This window comes from Dermacentor silvarum, chromosome 5 (genome assembly GCF_013339745.2).
Source record: "Dermacentor silvarum isolate Dsil-2018 chromosome 5, BIME_Dsil_1.4, whole genome shotgun sequence".
Taxonomy (NCBI): domain Eukaryota; kingdom Metazoa; phylum Arthropoda; class Arachnida; order Ixodida; family Ixodidae; genus Dermacentor; species Dermacentor silvarum.
In genome coordinates, this window is record NC_051158.1 from 117,136,791 (window position 1) to 117,159,844 (window position 23,054).

Sequence of the window (23,054 nt, forward strand, 5' to 3'; positions counted from 1 at the left end):
GAACACAAAATGATTGTACATTATGTTTCAACTTTATTCATTTATTCACATACGTACGTTCACTATAATATGAGAAAGCCGTAACGCCATGCAAAATGAATGTAGAAATCATTTCTTAAAGTACAACACAAAAATCATACGAAAGATCCACAAAACTGCAGCACGTACCTTTCGTTTCTTTTTCTCTTGAGTGCCCGCGCGATACTGGCGATCATGCCATCATACACCAGGACAAAAAAGGAAAAGAAAAAAAAAGAAATGAAGTTCTATTACAGCACAACAGATCATTGGCCTCGTTTTATTGACGTCCTAATGATACACGCTCAGAAAATGCTCTAAAGTGGATGACATTTTCATGACTACACTAATTAGCACAAATAAAGACCACGACGTAAACTGTACGTTCACCTCTTGTCGTTAAAGGGCCCCTAAACCACCCAGAGGTCAAAATTTAGTTGTGGTGTTGCAGTTGTGCAGGAGTCTACAACGAACACGTCGCCGCGGGAATTTTTCGAAATGGTGCCGTAATAGCGGAGTTACACGCGTTTGATGATCGAAAAATGGCCCTCACTCGTTTCGCTCTTTCCTTCGCTACTCTCCTCATCGGCTGGTCTCCCCTCCTCACCGAGTGCTTCTCGAAAGGTCACGTGAAGTACGTCATCGCCAACGCGCTTCTCAAAACACTGCATACTTCCGGTCACGTCCACGCTAGCGGCACATATACAGACGGCGAACCGTCCGCAAGTGCCGTAGAACGTCTACCGCGCGAGAGGTGTGCAAAGTAGACGGCAGTTCGGCCGGCGCCCCGCCCGCTGCACCATCAATGGCCCAATCAACGACCGCGAACCTGCGCGCCGCCGCCACCGGCAACGAAAACATCAGCTGCAGCCGGGAGACGACGGGCTCGGCTGTGGTCGCATCGCAGCCGACGGCGCCGCTAATATCAGCGTATTTTTCTTCTTTGTGTACAAGTATTGCGAAGAGCGTTAACAACGATAAGAAAATATTTCCGCTTGTGAGCGTCGGTATTTCATTTCAAAGCACCGTCCGCTTTAGCTTTGAAGGGAACCAGAAAAGGCCTCGCGACGATATCGGCGCCGTCGAGCGATCAGCGGTGGTGAATCTGCCGCACAAATGAGTCCCGTTCTCATCCTCTCTACGTACGGCAAGTAAATCTCGTCGTTCGCGAGCAAGAACCGCTGTCGAACGGCGGCCCGCGAATGGCAAACGGCGTGCGATGATTTACCGTGCCGGTAACGTGGACTCGGCGCTTCTCGGCTACCCGCTGTTCCTGCGGTGCCAGACCGTGTTATGCGAAGCGTGCCGCTATAGACCCTGTGTTGCACGCACGTCTGGAAAGGCCAACACTGTCGCACTCTGTTCGCGCAGCTAATCAGACCGCTAAGCACGACTGTGTTGGAACGCGAGCGATTTGGCACTTCCGTTGCGGGCTGTAATTACCGATTCGCAAGGGCGCACAAACGAGCAACACGACGAGGAAGAGCAGAAAGCGCGCGTACATGCTAGCAGACTAACCAGAAGGCGTAGGTTCTTGTTCAACCAATGGACATCGTGTCCGCAGTTGACATCACCAGATTCCCCCTGCTGACATCGTGACGACAGCTGGGGATACCGGAAAGGCGAGGGTAGAAGAACGGCATTTTTTTTTTTTTTTGTGGCGCTCCCGCGGCGCGTAGCGCTGCAGCGTTTGGCATCGTTGATCGTTACGGCATTCTGAACTCGATGCGCGTTTACTTGAAATGTTCAAAAAATATCTGAGGTGGTTTAGAGGACCCACGGAAGACCATCTTCGAAGTGTTATTGGACCAGCGCACGATGCGCGATCGGTGAGAATCGTGCGACATCGTTCGAACAGCAAGCAGCAGGCAACGAACGGTACCATCCTTTGCCAATTCAGATTTCTTTACTTCTCCCCTCAGTGGCATCGGGTGCCACACCATAAGACGCACAAAAAACCAAGGGGACTGCTGCGCACACCACACACTGCGAGCGAGTACCAGTAGCACGAGTCGGCCCTCACCGGTCACCATTCGTCGGTCAGAAATCGAAAAACATCGAAACCCAGCAGAAGACCGAGCTCTGACGGAACGGTTCGGCATGGCTCATTCAAGGAGAGAGAACCGGCTTCCTCACTCCGAAAGAACCGCCGCTCACTTACTGAACCACGGCTCCCCCTGTCTTCAAAAGTGCGGCCCGCTCCTGATAGCCGGGTCTTTTGAAGAGCGAGGGAGCCGAGGCGAAAAGAGCGGCTCGCTCCTGACCGCTCAGGAGCGATCCGGATCTTTTGAAGAGCGAGGGAGCCGTGGCGAAAAGAGCGGCTGGCTCCTGGGTACTCAGGAGCGAGCCGGATTTTTTGAGCCGCTCTTTTGAAGAGCGAGGGAGCCGTGGTTCAGTAAGTGAGCAGCGGTTCTTTCGTTCTTCAGCTGAACGCGAGGGGGTGAAGGAAACTCTTGCGAGGAAGGGCGGGAGGGCAGTTGCTTTCTCGTACAGCTAATAGATGGCGCGGAAGTCGCACCCAACAGAAGACCCGGCTCTGACGGAACGCATCGGCACGGCTCTCTGAACGCGAGAGAACCGGCTCCCTTTCTCCAAAAGAACCGCCGCTCATTTTAGATGCGAAGCATCTTATGCTCGGGGCTATGTCACTCCCTCCCTCTCTCCGCCGTGCGGCGTCCACTTCCGGTTCCGCTTCCGGTTCCACTGCCGGTTCCTGTTCCGCTTCCGGTTCCCCTTCCGGTTCTTCGTTTCCGCCGTTTTGCCTGAATGATCCCCAGGTCTTCGCCCACTCATCATCATTTAATTCGTCCTCTCATTCTCCTCCCGCAACGCCGCGATGAGCGCCACGGACAGCGCCATCGTCAACGCCAGTGTCAGCGCCGTGGACAGCGCCGCGGAGAAGAGGGCTCGAGCCGCTGTCACGAAACGGCAGCGGCGACAGGCCGATCTGAAAACTAATAGGAACTTCAGACGACTCCATGGCTGCTTCGCATACTACTCAGGGTTCCCCTACGGGGAGATGGTGTAATATTTTGCTGAACGACCGCTCACTCGCTCTTTAAAAAAAGCCGCTCACAAGATCCGGCTCACTCCTGAGCGACCCATCTCTACTTACGATACATGCGTCAAAAGCCTAATACATTTTACTTTCACAAACCATGAAGGTTCTCTGTGCCCCCGGATTATTTTTTTACTGCTTTGATAAGTAACCATTTACTGCGGTTCTTAAATTACCACCATATGTATATTCACCACGCTACTCCCAACAATGTGCGCTGACACTGCGGGAGTATATCTTATTCTATGTCTAGAGCAGAAGTTAAATCCATCCAATGTTTGCTTAAATCCCTTACAATATTGAAAGGTCGTCGAATTGAATATCTGTTAGCTAAGCTATTAATTATCGTGCACGTACTTCAAACGTGTTCAGCGTCGAAAAAAAAACTAGCAGAAGTGCTCACTAATGTAACGCTCGTGAAAGATAAGAAAGAAGTCCAGTGCGGAGACCAAGAGAAGAGAAGACGTTGAAGTGGCGGCGAAATTAGTTATGTCTGATTAAACGGAATGTTACATTTTGGCGCAGTAACAGTTTTGAACCATGTGGGTGTCATTCACCATCGCCCGACAAAAAGATGGTCGTCTACTGGTGAGGAGTTACCAGGAAGATGAAGACAATGCCATCGAGTTACCTGAAAAGTTCAGCACACCAGACTTATTGGCCTTCTTTGCCGACAGAGCCAATTCATCGCTTGAGAATCTCGAATCTATTGGTTCAGTCAGATTGCGTATGCGTGTGACTGACTTCCAACGCTGGATTGACAGTTCGAGTAGCCAAACGGTAGTTAAAAGCAAAACTCAAGCTGCCAGCCATCTTATACAACACCCTTTGAAAAATCAGCAACAGTAAGCACAGCGACAGCAAGAGCTACTTACCATATTGTCATCAACGCCCCGATCAGCAAAACAGACGGTGAAAGAACTTATCAAGCGAGAACCTTTTGATGGTACATCGTTAAGCTCGTCAATGTGGCTTCACATTTATTAATATGCATGTTAGCAAAACAATTTGACCACGCACTTTGACCGCATGTGTAATATGCACCATTTCCTTTTAGGATAGGCGAAGTGGTTCGAGTACCTATCAAAACAGATGTACTATGGGTTGAATGGCAAGCTAGCTTCCCGCGAGCCTTTTCTTTGCATCTAATAGAATGCTGGGAAAAGGCCATTGCCTTCAAACACCGAGAAGGATCTGTCATCAACTACTTCTACGAGAAACGTTTGCTTCTGCAACGCGCTGATCCCGACCTGCAGGAATCACCAATCGTGCCACTGGTAATTCTTGGAATGACAAAGGATTATCAGCGTTTAATCCTGATAAGACAACCTGCCTCATTGGATGAACTCCTACAGTCACTGAAAGTCGGTCCCGACGACCTTTTACTGGCCAATCACCAAGACAGCATTACCATCGCATCCCCGGAAGACCAGGCGTCCTATGATCACAACACTACAGTAAATTAAGCTGCAACAGGCCTACTGTGCGCACAGATGAGCGTCCGTGGAAACGTCATTGAAGTACTAATTGACACTGGATAACCAGTTAGCATAGTTAATTCACTACTGATGCCACAAGATCGAATATTCAGCGGCAAAGTTGTCAATGTACACAGTTACAATGGAAGTTATCGCGTACTAGACAAGTGGGGCCGCGTGTGCGTGGAGTTTCAAACAAGTAAAACAACTATTGAAGCACTACTACCTGAAGACACTGCACTTAATTTTAGACTGGCACGCCGTGACATGAAGAAATTAAAGATAAACATCTGATGGCGCGATGAAGTTGTAGACATTCCCGTTGAGACATCCCATTTGAATGCGTGTGCAGACTCTCAAAGAGATCTCAAGTTGGTCAGAGAGAGTTCGGATGTACCGACACTGTTCCTGGAGCTGATAGGCATCGAAGTTTACCCTGCCGCAGCGAATGTAAGTGAGGTTCCGTATAAGCTCAGCGACACGACACCTGTTAAAAGAAAGCCCTATGGGATGTCCTACGAAAGAAATAAATGGCTAAAACAAGAGTTACAAGGCTTGCTAGATGCTGAAATTATTCTACCATCAACATCAACCTTTGTATCTCAGATTACAATCGTGCCCAATGATGATGGAACTTTCAGGATGTGCACATTAATTATAGACTTGTAAACCGTCAGACTGGTTTATTCTCATACCCGATGCCAAGGATTGACAATATTATTGACGAGACGGGCGGATGCACCTAGGTTTTCCGAATCGACCATTGCAAAGTGTACTGGCAGATCCCGCTGCAAGAGTACTACAAGCTATTCACCACGTTTGCTACACCTTTCGACATTTTCGAATACAACCGACTCCCTTTCGGTTGGAATAACTCCGGTGCATGGTTTCAGAAGATAACGAACAGCGTGCTTAGTGAATTCACCGAGATCTTTTGCAACGTGTATGTATGTGACATCATAATTTATTCGAAGACTCGTGATGACCACCGCTCGAATCTATCCCGGGTACTAGAGGCACTTAGCAAAGCTGGGCTGAACATTAACTTGAAGAAGAGTGAATTCTATAAGAACACCGTTATCTTTATAGGGAGGGTATTTGCCGGACAAAAAGAAAAAAAAGCACGAAAGAAGAGTCCATCAAGCATATCTCCCAGCTGAGAAAACAGTATGATTTGCATTCTCTTCGATTGTGCCTTGGCCTCCCTGGACATTTTAGTGCTTTTATAAAAGACTACGCCCTAAAGACCAAATGTCTAACGGTAATGACATAGAAAGATACTCCATCTGTGTGGACTAATGAATGCGAAGAGATGTATCAGCAGCTTGTAAAAATTATATCATCTGACCCGGTGCTGACAATACCGGATATCTCCAAGCCGTTTGAGTTTAACACCGGCGCTTCCCATTATGGTACTGGCGCTGTACTATACCTGTGGGAAGACAGTGAGCATCCGAATCGACAGCTCAAAGAGATCGGCTATTACTCAAACGCATTCACCAAAGCAGAAGATAACTAAGAAACGGCGGAACAAGAAGCATTGGCAGTCGTAACGGCTTTTCGTTATTTCAGAACGCACCTGGAAAGCGAACACTTCAGCCAATTCACCAAAAACCAAGCACTGATGTACACTCTTAATCTCTCGCAACCTAAAAGAATATTGGCCAGGTGGGTGAGCCAAATACAGCACTTTGCCTTTGATGTCGCTCAAAGACCAGGAGAAAAATTACCGGATGCAGACGCCTTGTCAAGAGTACTAATTAAGAACCAAGATCACGACAAGTATGTCACCCATATGTTGTGGGACGGCACGGAAGAGATGATTTTCAAAAATAATAGGATACACGTGCCTAAAACGAGTGTAAGAAAAATTTAAAGACTATCATGATTCTCCGTAATCCTTTGGTCATGACAAATTTTGGATGACGTACTCTTAGATTAAACAGATTTCACTAGAATACGATGAAACATGATATTTCATAATATGTGAAGACGTGCCATCAATGCCAACTCTGCAAAGCAATGTTCAGGCCCCGTGGAAGTGCAATGGTTATACCAAAGCACTCAGAAAAGCCATTCGAGATTATACACTTTGACTTCGCGGAGCTCAGAAAAAAGGGGGAGGGAGTACAAACTACGCAATCTTTTCTACTGGCCATTGATAAATGCACACGCGTGGTGGCATGCAGGCCCGCAAAACAAGATTCCAACAGGGTTATCTCACTGCTTAACCGAGATATGTTGAAACACGCCAAAGTAATCATCGCTGACACTGGTCCAGCTTTCAGAAGTGATCGCTTGAAACGTTGGGCTGACGAGAGGAACATAGAGCTCGATTTCCTGCACCATACCACCCAGAAGCAAATGGATTCGCCAAGAGAGCGATACCAGATGTGAAACAGTATGTACATCGCGCTTTCCCAGGGATTTCCAGGTGGTTGGAAGTGTACCCTTGAAGCGGCTGTGAACCACCACAATCACACACAGACGGCTTGCTTGGGGTGCACACCGTGCTTCGCGTACCCTGGAAAATCGGGTTGGCTTCACGCAGATCACCTGTTGGGAATTACGAACCTGTTGGTGCTGCAAGAACGAAAGAAGTCTGAAGATCAACGTGATATACACAGGGTGTCCCAGCTATCACGCAGGACGATTTAAAAAAAGAGGAACAGCGTTACGCGAAGCAAACCTAGTGCGCATTGCTTCCAGTACTGTGGACTAGCCGCCAGTATTTTTTCGTTACTGAGATTTAATTAGGTAATTGAATTTAATTATCTAACTCTAGAAGTACTGTCCTAATTATCAAAGTGTCAATAAGAAAATTGTGGAGCAACATGGAAAACTTGCGATGCAGCTTTCTGTTGCTGAATACGTGCTACATAAAAGTGTTTTTCCGAGCGTGAAAGGAGCCCGCGAATACACGCAAAGTGCCAGGCACGGCCAGTCGCGCGGAAATACTGCGTGTTTTGCGGGCTTCTTTCATGGTCGGAAAAACGCATTTATGTAGCACGTATTCAGCAACAGAAAGCTCTATCGGAAGTTTTTCATGTTTCTCTACAATTTTCTCATTGACACTTTCATAATTAGGACAGTACTTCAAGAGTTAGATAATTAAATACAATTACCTAATTAAATTTCAGTAACGAAAAAATACTGGCGGCTAGTCCACAGAACTGGGAACAATGCGCAATAGGCTTGCTTCGCGTAAGGCTGTTCCTCTTTTTTTAGATCGTGCAGCGTGGTAGCTGGGTCACCCTGTATATGATGAGTATTACATGAATTCGATTGATCTTCGTTCTTGTGGCTTCAGACGTGTTCTTGTGACTTTGTTTCTATCTATTGTGAGACAACTTTTAGGCTGTGAGACTCTTCTTTTTTCTCCCAAGGGAGAGCCCCACCACCAGGCCAAAAACGGTGATGATGAGTATGTACAGATGAGAATATGAAGCGAAATAATTATGCTCACAGTATACATAACTAAATAGGTGGGACACTCTGTACATACAAGACTACCATGAAAAGAAATTACGACCGCCGGCATTCAACCAAATCTTCGGACATACAAGTGGGAGATTACGTGCTTGTTCGGAGGGGTCTACAAGGATGAAGGGTTCCTTTTACAGGACCCTGCAAGGTTGTGAAAGCCGCCCACCAGCAAGGTATATTAAAGACTCGGTGATACAGTGGAACACAAGGTGTTATTGAGACGTCATCTGTCAACAACGTGGTACCATATTAACCCAGGAAGGTTGACGACAGAGGGGAGGCTGGTGTAAAGCTCGTGAAAGAAAAGGAAGAAGGGTAGAGAGGAGACCCAGAGAAGAGAAGAGGTAGACGTGGTGGCGAGATTAATTATGTTTGATTACACCTAATGTTACAATTATTATTGGCAGTTTTGATAATAACTGCCATATTTACCATCGCTACATTTATTCGTATCTCTGCGGGAATATTGAGATTGGAAATGCAAAGGACGGAGCATCTTCAAGGTGCAGGTGTGTTTCTTCTAGCCCTGTATTTGAGATTAGGCGCGTATTGGTAGCAGCGGTAGCAGTTGTTTTGATCTTTATTGCGATAGGAACGATATGGACATTCCATGCGAATTTCCGCTGTCGTCGTCGGCATGTTCCGTATCAAGTCAATGTGCCACAATATTGCAGCCGCACGTTGCATACTGTCGGTGCGAGCTAAAGCTTCTTGGGCTGGGCGGAGAAGAATGGCGGCTTCATGCAGTGGTGTCTTCTCGCGCGTGCAAGCAAGCAAGACCTGGAGAGTACTTGCCACCCTCTCATGCGCGCAAGCATCGGAGTGGAGAAATATTGCGCGTGCCAGGAGGGCCGGGAAGGCGGCAGGTTAGTGCGCATCTCCTCTTCTACTCCAGCCGGAGTGGGTGAGCAAGGCCGCGCTCGCCGTACATTGGAGGCAATCTGCGCTGGGTTCGAAGGCTTGCCGACCTGAGATAGCTGACTCCGTTATGTGCGCTATGTTCTCGTGCGCGTAGTTCACGTTCAAGCGAGAGGCATTATGAAGGGGAATCAGCTCGTCGCTGCTGTCTCTCTTTATCACGCCAGCGTTCTGACAGCGAGTGCCCACGGTCATCGAGGGAGAAGTCTTTGTGTTTGTCTCTGCACATGTGAAACGTGCTTCTTAACTGAGTTAGTACGCAAGTATGCACAGCAGCTTATGCAAATGTTAAAGCTAGTAACCTTACTACATCTTCATCATCAGCACCAGGAGCCTATATTTAAGTCCACTGCAGGACGAATTACCCCTGTCTTGCGCTAGCTGATTCTAACTTGCGCCTGCAAATTTCCTAACTTCAATATCGCACCTAGTTATCTGCCGTCCTCGGCTGCGCTTCCCTTCTCTTGGTATCCAATCTGTAACTCTAATGGTCCACCATTTATCCATTCAACGCATTACATGGCCTGCCCAGCTCCATTTCTTCCACTTAATGTCAACTAGAATATCGGCTATCCCCGTTTGTTCTCTGATCCACAGCGCTCTCTTCCTATCCCTTAACGTTAGGCCTAACATTTTTGGTTCCATCGCTCTTTGTGCGGTCCTTAACTTGTTCTCGAGCTTCTTTGTAAACCTGCAAGTTTCTGCCCCATATGTTACTACCGGTAGAATGCAATTATTTTACACTTATCTTTTCAACGACAGTGGTACGCGCCCAGTCAGGATTTGGCAATGCCTGCCGCATGCACTCCAACTCAACTTTATTCTTCTGTAAATTTCTTTCTCATGATCAGGGTCTCCTGTGAGTAACTGACCTGGATAAACATACTCCTTTAGAGACTCTAGAGGGTGACTGGCCATCCTAAATTGCTGTTCCCTTGCCAGACAATTGAACATAATGTTTGTCTTTAATCTTCAACCCAACTCTTACACTTTCTCGATTAAGGTGCTCAATCATTTGCTGTAATTCGTCCCCATTGTTGCCGAATAGCACAATGTCATCTGCAAACCGAAGGTTGCTGAAGTATTCGCCGTTTATCCGCACTCCTAGGTCTTCCCAGTCGAAGAGCTTGAATACTTAAACGCATGCAGTGAGTAGCATTCGAGAGATTGTGTCTCCTTGCCTGACCCCTTTCTTGATAGGTATCTTTGTACTTTTCTTGTGGAGAACCTATGTTGCTGTGCAATCTCCCAGTCAGGATTTGGTAATGCGTGCCGTATGCACTCCAGCCCAATTTTCTTTCTCATGATCAGGGCCCCCTGTGAGTAATTGACCTAGATACACGTACTCCATTTGCAAACTCTAGAGCCTGACTGGCGATCCTGAATTCTTGTTCCCTTGCCAGGCTATTGAACATTATCTTTGTCGTCTGCATATTAATCTTCAATGCCACTCTTACACTTTCTCGGTTAAGGTCCTCAATGATTTGCTGTAATTCGTCTCCATTGTTGCTAAATAGGACAATGTCATCTGCAAACCGAAGGTTGCTGAGATATTCGCCGTTGATTCTCTCCTAAGCCTTCCCAGTGTAAGAGCTTGAATACTTCTTCTAAACATGCATTGAATAGCATTGGAGAGATTGTGTCGGCTTATCTGACCCCTTTCGTGATAGGTATCTTTCCACTTTGCTTGTGGCGAATCAAGGTTGCTGTGCAATCCTTGTAGATATTTGCCAAGATATTCACGTATGCCTCCTGTACTCCTTCATTACGCTATGCCTCTATGACTGCTGCTATCTCTACTGAATCAAATTCTTTGTCATAATCTATGAAAGCCATATAAAGGGGTTGATTGCACTCCGCAGATTTCTCTATTACCTGATTTATGACATAGATATGATCCATCATAGAATAATCCTTCCTGAAGCCAGCCTGTTCTTTTGGATGGCTGAAGTCAAGTCAAAGCTAGCCTCAACAGTGAAACTGACGCTCTGAGCGGCATCGGCATCAAAGCCCCAATAAATATCACAGACCTCTCCTTTTCCTCGCTCGTAGCAACAAAAGTGTCCAACCCCGATATTCCACGCCTCCGGTCTTCCACATATTTCTGCCTGGAGCAGGTTCGCTTCTTCGACCATGGTAGCTGGCCGTGCTCGCATCTGTGTCCCTTCTCTACTTCGTCGTGCTCTATTTGATTCGAGCTGTTTGCTCTGCTATCCATGCATACTTGCCACGCAATACCTTATCACCGCACGTAACGTCTCGCCTGGTGCACGCGCCCACATGCGTGACAGGGTTAGTGCTTGCACAGCCTTCCAGGGTTTCGACGTACAACGACACACCAATTCTCCACTCGACGATGCATGCTTCTACCGCATTAATCTCGCCACGGCCCGACCTTTGGCGCCATCTCGTGGTGTTACGCACTTTCTTACGTGTATTAATCAGTACGCCCGGTGGCCTGTACCGGCTCACATGCTTGACATCACGTCGGACGCAGTTAGCATGGATCAGCAATTTTGATGTGTCGTTGACGGAGTCAGCTGACGGTAGCAGAAAGTTTGAGTCCACCCTGTTCAATTCCCTTATATTTTTTCTGGTCTGTAAGCGCACTCGCACAACTGCTGATCGTTCTGCATCCGACTGCATCGTCGCTAGACTGCACCAGCAGTTGAAAGCAGTGCTTTCTGCGCAGCCTCCAGCTGCCGATTGTGTTTCCCACCTGCCACTCGTGCTGCTTGCTCTTCGATCTACTCTCCGACCAGAGCTCTCTTGCTCAGTAGCCGAAATGGTTTACGCTGCACCCTTTGCATCCCAGCTGATCTCGTCACCGCCTCTCACACGCCATCGGTTCGTGATCCACCTTCTTTCGTCCAGCGTCAACGGACCTTTATGCAAACTTTGCGTCTTTTGCCAACTTCTACTCACATGAGACCACCTAACGTTTTCCGGCCCTCAAGCCTGCAAACGTCCTGTCATGTTTTCAGCATATTGACGCACTTGTCGTCCTCTTCCAACTCACTATCACGGCCCCTTCCCCGTCGTGAAGTGTTCAGCACACCACTTTACTATAGTGTGCAAGGCGTGGGGACACAGTCGCTCTTGAAAGGATCCAACCTGCCCCCCATCATCAGCGTGCCCACCTGAATGACTTTTCAAGTAACCATGGCCACTTGTCTTCAAGGGGGGGAGGCGAACCTGTGGCGCGTGTGTTGTCTACTTCTGGAGCGGCACTGGTCAACCACGTGAGCTGTTGCGAGGATAGGCTGGAATGAAGAGGAAGAGGAAAAGATTTGACGAGCACAAGCGGTGTCAGTAGGCATTGGAGCCCTTAGTCCAGGGCCCCAATGGCTGCCGCCGCCGCTCGTGCTCGTCAAATCAGGGCCATCAAGACCTGAGACTCGGAGAGACGGAGGATCGCCTCCCACTACGCATATGTTGGATGGGGGGCTTTTAAAATGGGGACATCCGTTGGTAGTTCTTCGCACTCAGTCATGATGTGGAACGTCGTCGGTGGTGCACCGCAGCCTGCGCAGGTGGTGGGGCATAGAGTTGGGGAGAACTTTGTGAGAAGGATGAGGTTGGGATACGGGTTGATTTGAAGCCGTCTCAGGGAGGCGACTTCATTCCTGGAGAAAGATTTGGGTGGAGGATGATATCGCAAATGCTGTAGTGTATAAAAATCTAGGCTGTCGCGGTATGCGTTGGGCAAATTACGGGAGGCTTGATCTGGGTTCGTCGCCTTACTGCCAGGGGCCCGGCTGGTAAGTGTCACGGTTCGTTTAAAGAAAGCGACTTAAAGCAATACCGCTATCCAAGTTTTCTATTCAAATGAAGGATGAGAGCGTTTGATCTGAGAAGTGAAAGAAGAATGCATATTTAGATAAAGTAAGCGGAAACGTAAGACACAAAAACAAAGGATAAAAAAATAAAGAGCACTCTACACTGCTTTTAACAAAGACGGTTCTCAGAAATTAAAGTCACCGCAGTTCTGATGCTATGGTTGTTAGGTGTGCCCGACTACACAAGCACAGTAGAATGAGAGCGGGGTGCGGCTCACCAACAGTTTGGGCACATGGGCGCGTCGGTGAAGAACGCCGAGCCATCGTCGAAGGGAGGCACTTGTCAGGAATCTCCTTGAGCGAACTCCAGGTTGTCACGAGAAGGGACCTTCTGCTGACTCAGGAGGTTAGGCAGTCCTGGTTCTGCCTGTAGAATCTGGGAGCTCGAGCCCGTGGCCCGACAGCTCACTGCAGTCACGCCGTGAGACCATGTCCTAGCTCCGGAGGCTAGGCAGACCAGGTTCTGCCGGTAGGCGTTTGGAAGCTCGGGATCTCGGCCCGACGGCTTATTCCCGCTCCCGGCGGACGCTAACTTCTTCGGCGCTCGCTTGCGTCCGAACACCACCACGCCGTTCTAGGGTCTCTACCACATCTCTTCTTCGTCCTGCCTTTTCTCCTACGTCACCCATTGTGTACGGCCCTTAATGGCCGCTTTCTTTTTAGCATTTTGTTTTCACGGCGCGTCAAATTTCACGCGCGTCGCTTCTTCGTCGTCGGCTTCTTGCTCTAGATGTTCTCTTCGCCGCAGCCATTCGCTGTCAATGTTGTCTTCACCACACCGCTCTCTTTATCTACTACACTGGCTTCGCGCACGGTCACAACAGTAAGCTCTTGGGCAGCCGCATGAGCGCGGTCATTGCCTGATAGTAAGGCGTGACCAGGTGTCCAAATCAGCCTCATGGATGGTAATGAGAGATCTGGAGCTACGGGGAATTTGCGTAAGCTGGGGAGAGTGCGATTAGCTTACTGGGATATATGAGCCCTGAGCTAAGCTCGACATCCGTCTTGCGAGTCTGTAATGATGATTTGGTCGTGTTTTGGTGATCTCTTCCTGTGAGTGACGATGTGTTTGAATGATATGTGCCCACCGTTTCCCCCATGAACGTGGAATACATGGCATGTGGATCCGCAGTTGCCTTTCTCGCAAACGCTGATATTAAGTCGTGAGGCTTTTAACTGTGTTTAGTAGCTGATATAGGCAAGCGCGATATCGTCAACTGTACTTTTTGACGTGCATTGTAACCAGGGACGTGTGCCTAAAACTTGTTGTGGGTATACCTAATGGCTTCTGCAGGTCTTTTGCCTTTTGTGTTGCATGGAGATTTGTGTGGATTTATTTATGCGATAACGCAGTAACGTGTACCCATGCTCCAAAACAACTCGCTCTTGTCAAGGGGAAGATGGTTATAAGGAAGCTTGGACAGCAAACAAAGCAAATAATGACTCAGAGGAGTTGACGCTAAAGCCGCTTCGACCCAATATTAAAGCTTTAAAGGAAGTGCCCTTTCTTGCGTAACTATATCACGACGGAAAACAACAACACAAGTAACACAGCATATGACTGGGATTTCGTGAAAGTTGATTAACTAGAATAACGACACGACACACCTGAAAGGACAGGAGTTGTTACTTTTTTTTTCTTTCTGCGTGAAGCAATTCATGCTGCAAACATACCTTATGAAGATTTGGACAAACTAAAAAAATAGGGCCGAAATTGCTACTTATTCCCTATTTCGAAGATGCAACAAACATTACTAAGTACATTATACACCTGCAAGCGACGACTGTTTAAGTGCTTATCAAACAAATTCTTAATTTTTCTTACAGACACTGGAAGCGTATGTACTCAATTGAAATTGCAAACCGCTGGTGGAGAGGTTAGTTACAATTTATTTTTCTATAGAAGATAGCATGCTTTAATCTGGGGTGGATGATACTTCGGAGAGGATATAAGGGACATCCCATAAGTATGGCGAGAGCAAAACGATAAACTGACTTCACTCACAGCTTGGCCTCAATATAATGCTGCTGCCATGTTGGCAAGTGGAAAATTTGTAATTAGGTGACGTAAGAAGGCAAGGAAGTTTTACTGCTAGACACGGTACTAGTCCCACACAAACTGGATGAATCTAAATTCAAACAACATTATTGTCAGGTAGTGGCGACGGTGACGAAAACAGTAAAAAAACTGTGAATGACCAAACGGACTTTTTTGTTGGGTGACACTCTGTCTAGAAAAGCAAGTTGCACTCGAAGCAAAACGATAGCCGCGAACACAGTCGGCAATCGTCGAAATCTCATCAGCGGCGAAACGCGTCGGCTTTTATACATGAGTTATCGAAGGTCCCAGAGTAATCCCTGGTGCCCTCGTGTCTTTCAAAATGTGCTAGACAATTCGCGTCGCTCTTACAATCAGATTACATAAACGTCGGTGACAACAAACAACCAATACAAGCATCGATAACGTTCGAGAAACTTCCGACACATGCAGGTCCGTCCTGCGCCGAGCGATAACGTTTAACATTTGTTAGCCAGTGAGAGGTGGTCACCGGTGAAAGAGAAACAAATACACGTGTTTTCAGAAATAGTATGTTTGTACTATTTCTGAAAAAATTTTTAAAACGTCGCAGTTTCGCCTGAAAGGCCAAGCATCAATTGCGATAGCAAATTAGTAGACAGCTTTGCAAAATAAGGATAGTAGTTTTATCGGCCGTATAAAGTTGTAAACATTCGCTTACTAACTAAATAAACAAGGACGATGGCACGCGCGCACAGGTAAACATGAATACATATCGCTCAATGACCGCGGTAGCTCGTCAAAACGCTGGAGTGATAAAGCGCGCCAGCGGGAGCAAGCAAATTGACCTTCGCGCTGGTTCTCGCTTCAACGCGAACTAAACGTCGAAAGCGCAGCGCATACGAAGCTACCGGCACTCAGCGAATGCACTTTGGCCCATCGCAGATCGCTTTGAAGATGAGGCTCCCGCGGGCGCACACTTCGGCCGCGTCGCAGATCGCTTTCAAGATAGCTCCGTGAGCAGCAGCCGCGTAAGCAAAACGCACCCCCCCCCCCCCCCCCCCCCGTCCCGTCTCCGTCGCCTCCTCCCCGTTCCTCACTCGTGGACGAAGATCTTGCGCTTTCGGCCGCCTTCCTCTGTCGCGTGCGCGAGATTAAGCTGCGTTTGCCGGCTTACCCTCGCACGCTTTCACTCGCACAGACAACGCACGTCGCGCGGCGACGATTGTTTCGCCGTAGGACTTTCTACGGAACATCACTACGATGGCGACAGCAACGGCAGAAATGCGCTTGCAGTGTCCATGTGATTGTTATCGCATTAAAATAAACTTCTGTCTAGTTTGTAAAGTGAACAACTGATCTGGAGCGTGTAGACGCAAAGCTGCACTAAAGCACCGCAGCATGTAGACCACAATATGAAAGCGGCTACCCAACAAATCAACATTTCTGTACTCGCCTCGGCAGCTTTGTGGCGACGACGTTGCTCGAGGTCGGCGTTTGATCTCGACCGAGGCAGCCACATATAGAAGGGCGCGAAATGCAAAAATGCAAGGTGCGCGTTAAGAATCCCATGTGGTAAAAACACATTGTGGCCTTGGCCCTTAAAGCCCCACAATTTACATGAAGTTTACCGCTTCTGTCACGATGCGTTGCGCCGTGTAAGACAATGGAAGTGCTAACCTTTGCGCAGGCTATGAACAGGGGCGCACAACAAACGCCTCAAGGCAATATATCTCGCTGTGTGGCCTGTGCACTACGCAGACAAACACAATGGCGCAAGCAAGTAACGCTTAACATCAGCTCAGCATTCAAGTATTGCACTAAACGCTGATGAACTTGAACGTTGGCCGTAAACATCACTGCCAATTATCGTCAATCAATGCAAGCAGCGCAGAATGCTTCACTTACATCGATTGCGACAGTGCGTCAGATCCGTATATTTTCCTTCTTTTTCATACTGTAACTTTAAACCTGTCCAGCTATAACAAGTGACACACACTGTGAAGCAAGCAGTTCAAGTGTTAAAGTGTGAGAGAAGATCGATCAGTGTGGATAACGTTTAAAATAGTGCAAACACTGAAGCACACGTAAGCACTTTAGTATATTTGTGGAGATTCGTAACTATTGCTTTTCTGAAACTCTTGAAATGGAGAGGGAAGCGTCTTTAAGATTTAGGCAAAATCGTTTTTTTAAACATTCCACAAAAGAAATTATGAGAATCATTTCGCATTCATCACAAGGGTTTCCATCACTATGAGCTGTGTTTTCGTGCGCCTGGTTCGCGTTACGAGAGAAGCAGCACGAAGAATTCACTCGCCGCTGCTGCTGTTTGTCATCACGCCATTGTTCTGACAACGAGTGTCGGCGGTCATCGATAGAGATGTATTCATGTTTGCTTGTGCGCTCTCACCTTGCTTGTTCATTTAGTTAGTAAGCGAATGTTTGTAGCTTATAGAACTGATAATGTTGCTACGTATGGCAGTGTAATAATTTCCCATCGCCAACAATGCTTCGCCTTTAGGCTGAAATGGCGAGCTTTTTTATATTGTGAAAGCAATTGTATGGACTGTCCCGGCAATTTTCTGCCGTCATCGTCGTCGCCACCGTGTACTTCCGTATAAAGTGCAAGTGCGATAGGTTCGCACTCGCTCACAGTATGTTGTAGGCGTAACGGAAAGTATGCGAGGGTGAGCCGATAAAGATGGTGGAATGTTCTGGCACGAGCGAGGCAGGAGGGCTGCGAAGATCCGCGCCATCTTCTCGTGTGAAGGAAAGGGGGTTGAAAGGAGAAAATTTGGCGCGTGCTTTAAGGGGAGGGGGGGGGGGGGGGGGTGCTGGTTAGCGCTATTCTCCTCTTCTACATAAAGTCCCTATATAAGAAAAGTACCGTCATCCTTTGATAAACGCCGCTTCTCTCTCTCCTGTATCTCCGATTGGACGATGATAGCGCGCGCTTTTCACTTCTTTATATTTTCTTTTTTTCCCCCTCAGAGCCATGTTGAAAGTCCTCAGCGCAGCCGCAGTCGCCGGCGGCGGTGGCGGCGCGCGCCCGGCCTGAAAGCTTCAAAGTGGACTTTCTAGGTGCGCCACCGTCGACTTGGCTTTCGCAAGCAAAAAGTAAAGAAAAAAGCAAGCGCTTTAGGAGAGGAGGCGGCGGAGGAAAGAGTAGATGGCGGTACTTCTCTTATATAGAGACTTTACTTCTACACCGTCCGGGGCGGCGCCTGGCACCGCTAAACGCGGCCCCGCGCTCTCTATCTTGTAGGTAATTTCTGGTGGGTGCAGATGGTAGGCAACCCGAGAAAGCTGATGGCTTCGTGCGCGCTGTTAGCGCCTAGTTCGCGTTGAAGCGAGATGCAGCACGAAGGGTCGTTCGTTCCATCTGTCGAACGAATACAGCCGCTATCCGTCACGTCAGTATCCAGAGAATAAGTGTCCGCGGTTATCGTGTGGGATGTGTTCGTCTGTTTTCTGTATGCGCGAGACGCCATGGTTAATAATTCAGTTAACGAACATAAGTTTATGCGGCCAATAAAGCCAGCTCTCTAAAGCCAACTCTATAGTTGGCCCATACTCTCTAAAGATTTGCTATCGCACTCAGTGCTTCGCTGTTTAGGTGAAAACGTGAATTTCTCTTTTTTTCGCGAAACCTTCGCAATCTTTCCCCTGCTGCAATTCTTCCCGATCTTGCTTATTTTTTATCTTTTGCCACCTCCTAGATTTGACCACTAGAATTTCATTGAATAAATTGCATAGATTCAAAGAAATTATTTTACTCCGAGTATATATAGTATTCGTGATGTTCATGCGTGGACGTAAAGTAATATAATATTTTAAGCTGCAAATACATATACCATCATGTATAATGATTTGCTTAAAATTTTCATCTGTAATAGTTGTTCTCCGTGGACGCAATATTGGTTGGGCCGATCGTTCATGAAAGAGTTCGTAAAAAGCAGCCCCATCGTGTTTTGCAACTTTACACGAAAAGAGATACTAAACCTATTTGCAAGGGCTGTTCAACTTGTGAAACAGCTCATGTTAGCTGGTAAACTGCGTCCAGCTTCGTATGTGATCAATCATAGATGAGGCAAACTCTGCATACAGCCTTTCAGGCACATTGCTTTATCATCCTTTGCTGCGTAAATGCACAGACACCTCCTACCATGCAAATAAATATGTTCTAAACATGTAATTTTCCGCTCGCGCTGGTAGTGAGTGAGTATTGGTGAAACGTAATCGGTAACATCGGTACCACAATGCTGCTCAACAATAGGCGCCATTTCGATGCGTGATTAAACATAAATTTTTTAACATTCCTTAATGATACAATTATTCCTAAATTGTGTTTCCTTTAAGCTGCTCGATATTGCATTTATGCCGAATATAATACGAATTCGATTAGAACAAGAATTATACGCGATGTATATTGCACAACTGGCATATTGCTTTTCCTTAACGAAACCACCGCCAGCGTAAAAATGTATTTTATCTCAAATATATTGCTTTCCGCGATTCGTGGGTCATCTAAGTACCACTCGCCTGCGTTATCAGCATGGTTGGCCGGTGCTCACCATTGAATATTAAACCTAAAACTCGAACAAAAGAAATCGTTTCATTTTACTGGTCCAGCTAACGCAGCCTAACACCTTGTTCATCATACTTGAGCTGTTTATTGCGCGCATGTTTGTCCGTGTGTGAGAGTAGATGCATAGCCATACATCCTACTGAATTTCGCAATTGTACACCCCACTCAACAGTTAGTTGTTCTCTTTAACAGAAACCGGTTGGCTGCGAACATCAATGCACAAATCCCAACCTGGGTCAATCTGGCAGTACTTCTGGAGAGTGCATTGTGAGTTGGTGAATATTGATTCTGATTCTTATGGGTTAATTGGTCTGAGTTGGTGGTTATGGTGTTGTTGAAAAAAGCAGTTTAAAGGCGTGTTGAAAAGGTGGTTGTATGGGAACTTCCCATGTTGTGGAATTTTAGTATTTTTTCTCCGAGAGCTAGTAACGCATTCGATGTACACTGCGTCGAATGTCTAAAATATTTTTTAAAATGTCTGGCCCATCTTAAGCCAATGTGTTCATGCTGAAGGTGCAGCATCACTTACGTTATATTTTTGTTCTTCAACCATTCTATAGCCTTTACTATAGACATTTATCTTAACATAATTACCCATACAGAGACAGTATTAACATAATTCCTAGATGTTTTATATTTTTTGTCGCATAGTCTATATAACACTTGTACTTTGCGTATTGTGAGCATATATTTGTTTCTAATTATTTGTTAAATTAACCTCGTGTTCTTTGATATGTGTCATTCCTATGTTTCCATAACGTGTCAATTTATTTATCTATTCATACGCTGTATGTATTTCATTTGCCTATATTTTGAACTTCAATTATTGTAAGCACCTTTCTTGTATTTGATTATTTGCTTCACTAGCTTTGTGTATTCTGATGTCTGTTGCTGTTATGTTGCCATAATGTATTAATTATTGCATTGTTAAATTACTAATAGGAGGTCCCCCTGACAGTTCTTGTAACTCCGGGACCTCCTTCTGTACTAATGATTAATGATGAATTAAATAAATAAATTCATAAAATAATGCTAAGCAGCTTTTCCAGTAAATGGCCTACATTAATACCAAAAACCTGTGTTCCGCACGATTCATTTCATATCTTTTTTCAATATATCTGAATCAATGCAGAAGCAAATATAAATCGTATATTTGAACCTGCTTGTTGGTTCGAGTTTCGTGACGTAATTTTCTGTGAAAGCATGTGGTTTCGCGATTTCTCCCGTTTTTTCTAGTCTCCTGACTATTTATATTTATGTGTACTGTTTACCAAGTGTTGCAGTATTAAACTTTCAGAGCAACTCACTTCGATTAGTTACTTGAATTTACAAACCTCATATATAACACTCTTCAATAAAATGCCAAAATACTCAGAGACGCCAGCTGACGCAACGCTTTATTCGCCATATGTACGATTGAACCACTTCAAATAAGATAACAAGCGATCAGATTGTTTATTTTGTTACCCAACGAATTAAATCGAAGATCGCGCCGCATAGGATAGATGAAACGTGAGTGTGTTTAAATGCAGCTTCAAGGCATCCAATGAAAAATAGGTTATGTTGGAACAGGCACTTCTTTACGTGAAGTATTTGTGAAGATTCTTCTGCTGCGGCCGGAAGTTGCGATTCAGGAAAGTTTAACAAGAACAATGCCTTGTAAAAGCCAAGTTTGGACAAGTGCGATCAGTTCTACCGTGGAATAGTACAGCGTGCTGGCGAAAGGCTTCTTGGTTCCCGCGTCCCTTTTACGCGCTGGCACGAAACAATATACATAATCCGGTGGTTTTCATTTATTTAGTGACCACAGGGACCAAGGCCTTATGGTCGCTTCGGTACACTGCCATAGGGTGTACGGCAAAGGTGGGCACGTTCTCCATAAACAGGTCAGCAACGCCGCTCATGTTCGGTGAGGACGCGGGCCAAACCCCGCCGCTGTCGACAACAGTTCTGCGCGTTGTTTGTGTGACCGCACACAACCGCTGTAAAAACGCTGGCGTGAGCAAGCGCGCCAGCAGCAGCCGGTGAAGGTTGATGCGGTCTATCGCTTCAACGGAAACTGAGTGGCGAAAGCACAGCACATACAAATGTAGGAGCCGTGTTGCAGACCGCTTTCAATATACGGTGCGCGCGACCACCCGGCACCGCGCAAAGTACAAGTTTCTCCCAGGGTAGACGCCACATCCCCTCCCTCCCGCGCTGCCTTCCCGCTGTTCTCCTTTCGCGTGCGAGATTGAGTAGCCAGTTCCCTGTCGCTCGTTGCGTTATTCCTCCGAACGAACGGCACGCGGCCAGGCCCTGGCAAGTCGTGAGGGCAACTGATAAGAGCGCTTGCGCGATGTCTACGCGACGGAACGGCTAAGCGCCGTTGTCGATACTGTTAAGGGGAGGCGGGTCAGAGTACAGAGAGAATCAGCGGCACAGGCAGCAGAGGCTCGCAAAGCTGCGCGCATGCGCCGCAGTGGGACACTGCCATACGCACAGTCTAGGGTGCCTCGATGCCCTCCTCGCCCACCGCTCCCCTTCCACTGGGAAGTCGCGTTTGCTCTTCGCCGTGCTTTCGATCCCCTTTCGATCCGCGCCCTCCCTCCCTTTCACTCGCACATACCGCATACGGCCAATGACATGCGGACGCGACCATCGAAGAGTGAGCCCTTAACAGCTTCGCTGTAAAAAAAAGAACAACAACGTGTAAACTCTCCGTCAACATCGCAGATACACGCCGGCTTCTCGTCGCTGGAGAAAGAACACGAGCTACGCTACGATAACCTCGCTAGTTCAGTACGCTGGAGAAACGCGGACCTAGAGCCGGATCATGGCGACTAGTGCAGTTCTAGCTTCCAACAAAGGCATGTCGGTGACAGAGGCGACCTTAGCAAACACCACTCTCATGTGAGCCACGGCTGAGGCGAAAATTATGAAAGAAGACCCATGCCAATAGAGATGCACATGCTTAAGACACTGATGAAGGACAAGGTGCGTAAGCATAGAAAGAAAAGCTGCACTGTGCGTAAACGACATGCGAAATGGAAGTTGAGAAATCATTCCACCAGGCAAACACTTGTGACAATAGGCTTATGCTGAAAGCATTGACCAAGGACCAAATAAACAAGAAGTACACTCGTGTCGCAACAAAGTTCTTGAACCGCGCCACAAATTTACATACGGATCTAATACACACCTCTTCTTCACTTTACCCCGCAGGGGCGTCTGCGTGAGCAGGCGTTTGGTGAGTTGCGACACCACGTACCCGAGCACATGGGGGTTGGACCCTCCCGCGTGTAGCCGTGCGCGGCTTAGCCGTGTCTGGGGAAAAGGGGATCCTGGGAGTTGAGCCGATGCCGGGTGTTCGGACCTTTAAGGCCCCCCGGCTGAGGCAACACACCTCTTTGGCCTCTGCTTCACATAGACGGCACCCCCGGACTGACCCACCCGGGGGAAATCGGTGGTCGCCTTTTCCTGTCCCCCTCTCCGATCTTTTTCTTCTCTATTTTTCTGTCCTCCCTGTCCTGTCACCTCTTCTCTTCTGTTACTTCCACATTTTTCATAGGCGGCTTGGGTTAACCTTGTGTAGGTGCCCTCTCTTGGGTTTTTATATAAGGTTATAGCAGCAATGTACGGCTGGCGCCTGCAGCCTTACACGTGAAGTGCT

General features: G+C 47.2%; 1 protein-coding gene across 1 annotated transcript in view; it reads left to right on the forward strand.

Moving 5' to 3' along the window:
* Positions 1-23,054, forward strand: part of LOC125945969 (evasin P1181-like) — a 329,927-nt gene that overhangs the window by 258,595 nt on the left and 48,278 nt on the right. The window contains exon 4 of the mRNA XM_049668405.1: positions 19,595-19,669. Within this exon, the coding sequence (XP_049524362.1) occupies positions 19,595-19,669 (75 nt within the window). The remainder of the gene's footprint in view (positions 1-19,594; positions 19,670-23,054) is intronic.